The sequence below is a fragment of the Pyxicephalus adspersus genome, chromosome 6, assembly GCF_032062135.1.
Source record: "Pyxicephalus adspersus chromosome 6, UCB_Pads_2.0, whole genome shotgun sequence".
Classification (NCBI taxonomy): domain Eukaryota; kingdom Metazoa; phylum Chordata; class Amphibia; order Anura; family Pyxicephalidae; genus Pyxicephalus; species Pyxicephalus adspersus.
In genome coordinates, this window is record NC_092863.1 from 98438883 (window position 1) to 98441848 (window position 2966).

Consider the following 2966-nt stretch of genomic DNA (forward strand, 5'->3'; position numbering starts at 1 on the left):
GATGTCCTTAACTCAGGGACTACCTTACTACAATTTTATGTATCCTTTTGTTTAACAAAAAATTACACATTGTGCACATTTGATTAAATTAGAAAAACGCATGAATCATTGGTAAATGTTATTTCACATATTTTCTAATTGAATCCATTGTTACAAATATGGGAAAGTTGAGAAATGATTGGGTGAATCTTTCTTAAAAAACATTTTTAAATGGACCCCTTAAAATTGTTCTTCTCTACTAATTATGTTTTTTTAAACCATATTACCGACATGTTGGCAAGATTGACTAGACTTTGCCAGCATTTGTCATCTCTTTCCTATTCCTCACAATATAGATGGTCAGCTATAAATATTACTTTTGTTTGCTTCTCATGCCCAGAATCCCTTCAGATGAGATCTTGTGAATTTTTTAAATATATAAAAGGGAACATACTATTTTTTTTCAGACCTTTGCTTTCTAAATCTCTTGCAGCTTTCTTGCAAGGCAAAACCAACCAAAGCTGTGGAGATTTTGCCATTACCAAAGATATTCAGTGATGTGACAGAGGGGACTGTGTGTGACACAGCAGGATGGGGTGCAATCAGAAGTAATGGTCGAAAATTTCCAAACAAGCTGATGGAAGTAGAACTCCCAGTAATAAGCAGAAATAAATGTGCTGTAAAGTGGAAACCTGTAAAGATCACAGAAAACATGATGTGCACCTTTGATGCAAGTGGGAAGAAAGATGCATGTGTAGTAAGTATGCACTAGGTACTGTCATTTAAGATAAACCCCATAAGCAACCAACAAGAACATGGTAATACAATAGGTTAAAAAGGGTAATAAAACACATACATTTCAATGTAGGTATAGCAAAAAAAAAAAACGAACAAAAAATATACTAATATTCTAGAAGATATAGAATGCATTGTTTAATTGGAAGCCTTAAATGACCCATAATTAAGGATCAAAAATACCAATCAAAACAGATGAGAACTTTTTAATGTAGGTACATACTGTGGGTTTAAATGTGTCTTTCATCATCTCAAAATTTGAGAGCTACATAAAAGATAAAAGGACTAGTCCATTCACTACAGGTGCTAGTATTAACATGTACAGAAACATCATGCTTGGAGAGAAAGAACAAGCAGAGGAGAGTAGGAATGGGTAGTTCAATGATGGTGTGAGCCCTAAGAAGGGCCAAGTTTAAGTAACAGGCTGGTTTTCTCCAGAGCTTCAGGAGGTCAGGATGTTGTGCTACAAGCTGTTGCCAGGTTGGTGACTTTGGGTAAACCAGGGTTGGCAGGACAATATGTAGCACTGATCAACAGGCAGAGAATAGTCAAGGAAGGCCGGGATTGAGGCAGGCATATAAAGTTGCAACAGAGTAAGGGGTCAAGTACCAGAAATCCAGAGAATAGACTCCAGTGACATGGAGGAACACAGGATACACAGGAAGCGACAAGAGGCAGGGTGACACAGGGGTCACCAAAGACACAGGGGAAACACAGGAGACACAGGAGACACAGGAGGCATAGGAGGCACAGGTGACACGGGGGTCACCACAGATACAGGGTAATACTAGAACAGCACAAGGGGACAGGCAGGAAAACAAAAGACTGGGTGACGAGGGGTCAACAAGAAACTTCAGCGCTTTGGAGAGCAGGAGGAGGTACGTGTGAAAGGTAACTTGTATTTGATTAGCACCTGACAATTGTTATGTGGACCCCCAGCAATTTCTAACAGACAAAGCTAAGGTCAGAGGACAGAAACAGTAAAGCACAGTTACATAAATTATATATATTGTTTTTATATATTTTAGGGTGATTCTGGAGGACCTTTATTATGCCAAAAGGCATTGCGAGGAATTGTTTCTTTTGGCCCAATGAAATGTGCGGACGGTGAACATCCAGGTGTCTACACGTTCCTCACCAAAGCCCATGTCAATTGGATTGAAGAAAAAATAAATCTGAGAACAAATACTACTTTTTAGAAATGTCCACTTTTATATCTAAAATTACTGCTAGCAATATAAGATGCATCCAATTGTTATAAAAATAGGTGGAGAAGAATACGTCTGTTGTAGTCATAACAACCAATCAAAGTCTGCTAAAATTTAGTGCTGGTTAGTAATCTAAAAGAAAGAAGATTGCTATGTTCTTGCCAAATGCTAGATTTGCTTTTTTTTTTTGTTTCAGTTTGTAAAGAGTGTGTAAGGTTAAACAATAAAGTTTACTGTTTTTATTGTTTTCAATGATAACAAAGCTTTCTCAGTTTTAACATCAGAAACTGAGGGAAAATCTACAGAAAAGGACACAGTCATCAAAAAATCAATTGACAATCGATTGTATTTTCTTTTGTTGACAATTTTGTACTGCACATACAGGTCTGATCAGCTGACTGGTGATTGTCCGCATCATATTTTGCCCATCAATCCAAAAACACAGCCCCTCTGATCATTAGGGTTGGGAATGATGTGAATTATGGTAAACAAAGGAGCAGGTGTGAGCGCCCAGATTTCCCCAATCATTTATACACATGACATAACTTGTGTGCTTTTGATTACACTGCACCACTGCGATTTTGCTACTGGGAATAACACATGTGATTTACATGATATCGAGTGTGCTGATTCCAAATCCAAACTTAGAAGTTGCCTTTCACATACAGATTTTAGGTTATAGGCTATAACTGTTCGAATGGTCGGTAATTGGGTAATGTATTTTTACATGGCAACATTATAACATTTGCAGCTACACCTATGCCTGCTGCTGCCTCAGCTGAATCACGCCCCCTGGTGGCATATATGTCTGTGCAAGTCAGTGAGCTGACATCAAAAATAGGTATATAAGGGGATATGGACCAAGGGCTTGATGCAGAGAATCCAGTCCCAGTCCCTCCTAGATCTGTACTTACTGACAGTGACAAGTCAGATGAGGAGGATGAAGATGATGTTGATGTTAATGAATGGTATGAACCAAAATTT

General features: G+C 38.1%; 1 protein-coding gene across 1 annotated transcript in view; it reads left to right on the plus strand.

Annotated features, from left to right (window-relative positions):
* Nucleotides 1-2044, plus strand: part of LOC140332784 (granzyme A-like) — a 5567-nt gene extending 3523 nt beyond the window's left edge. The window contains exons 3-4 of the mRNA XM_072413978.1: nt 473-736; nt 1803-2044. Coding sequence (XP_072270079.1) covers nt 473-736; nt 1803-1973 — 435 coding nt within the window. The 3' untranslated portion in view covers nt 1974-2044. The remainder of the gene's footprint in view (nt 1-472; nt 737-1802) is intronic.
* The last annotated feature ends 922 nt before the right edge of the window (nt 2045-2966 follow it).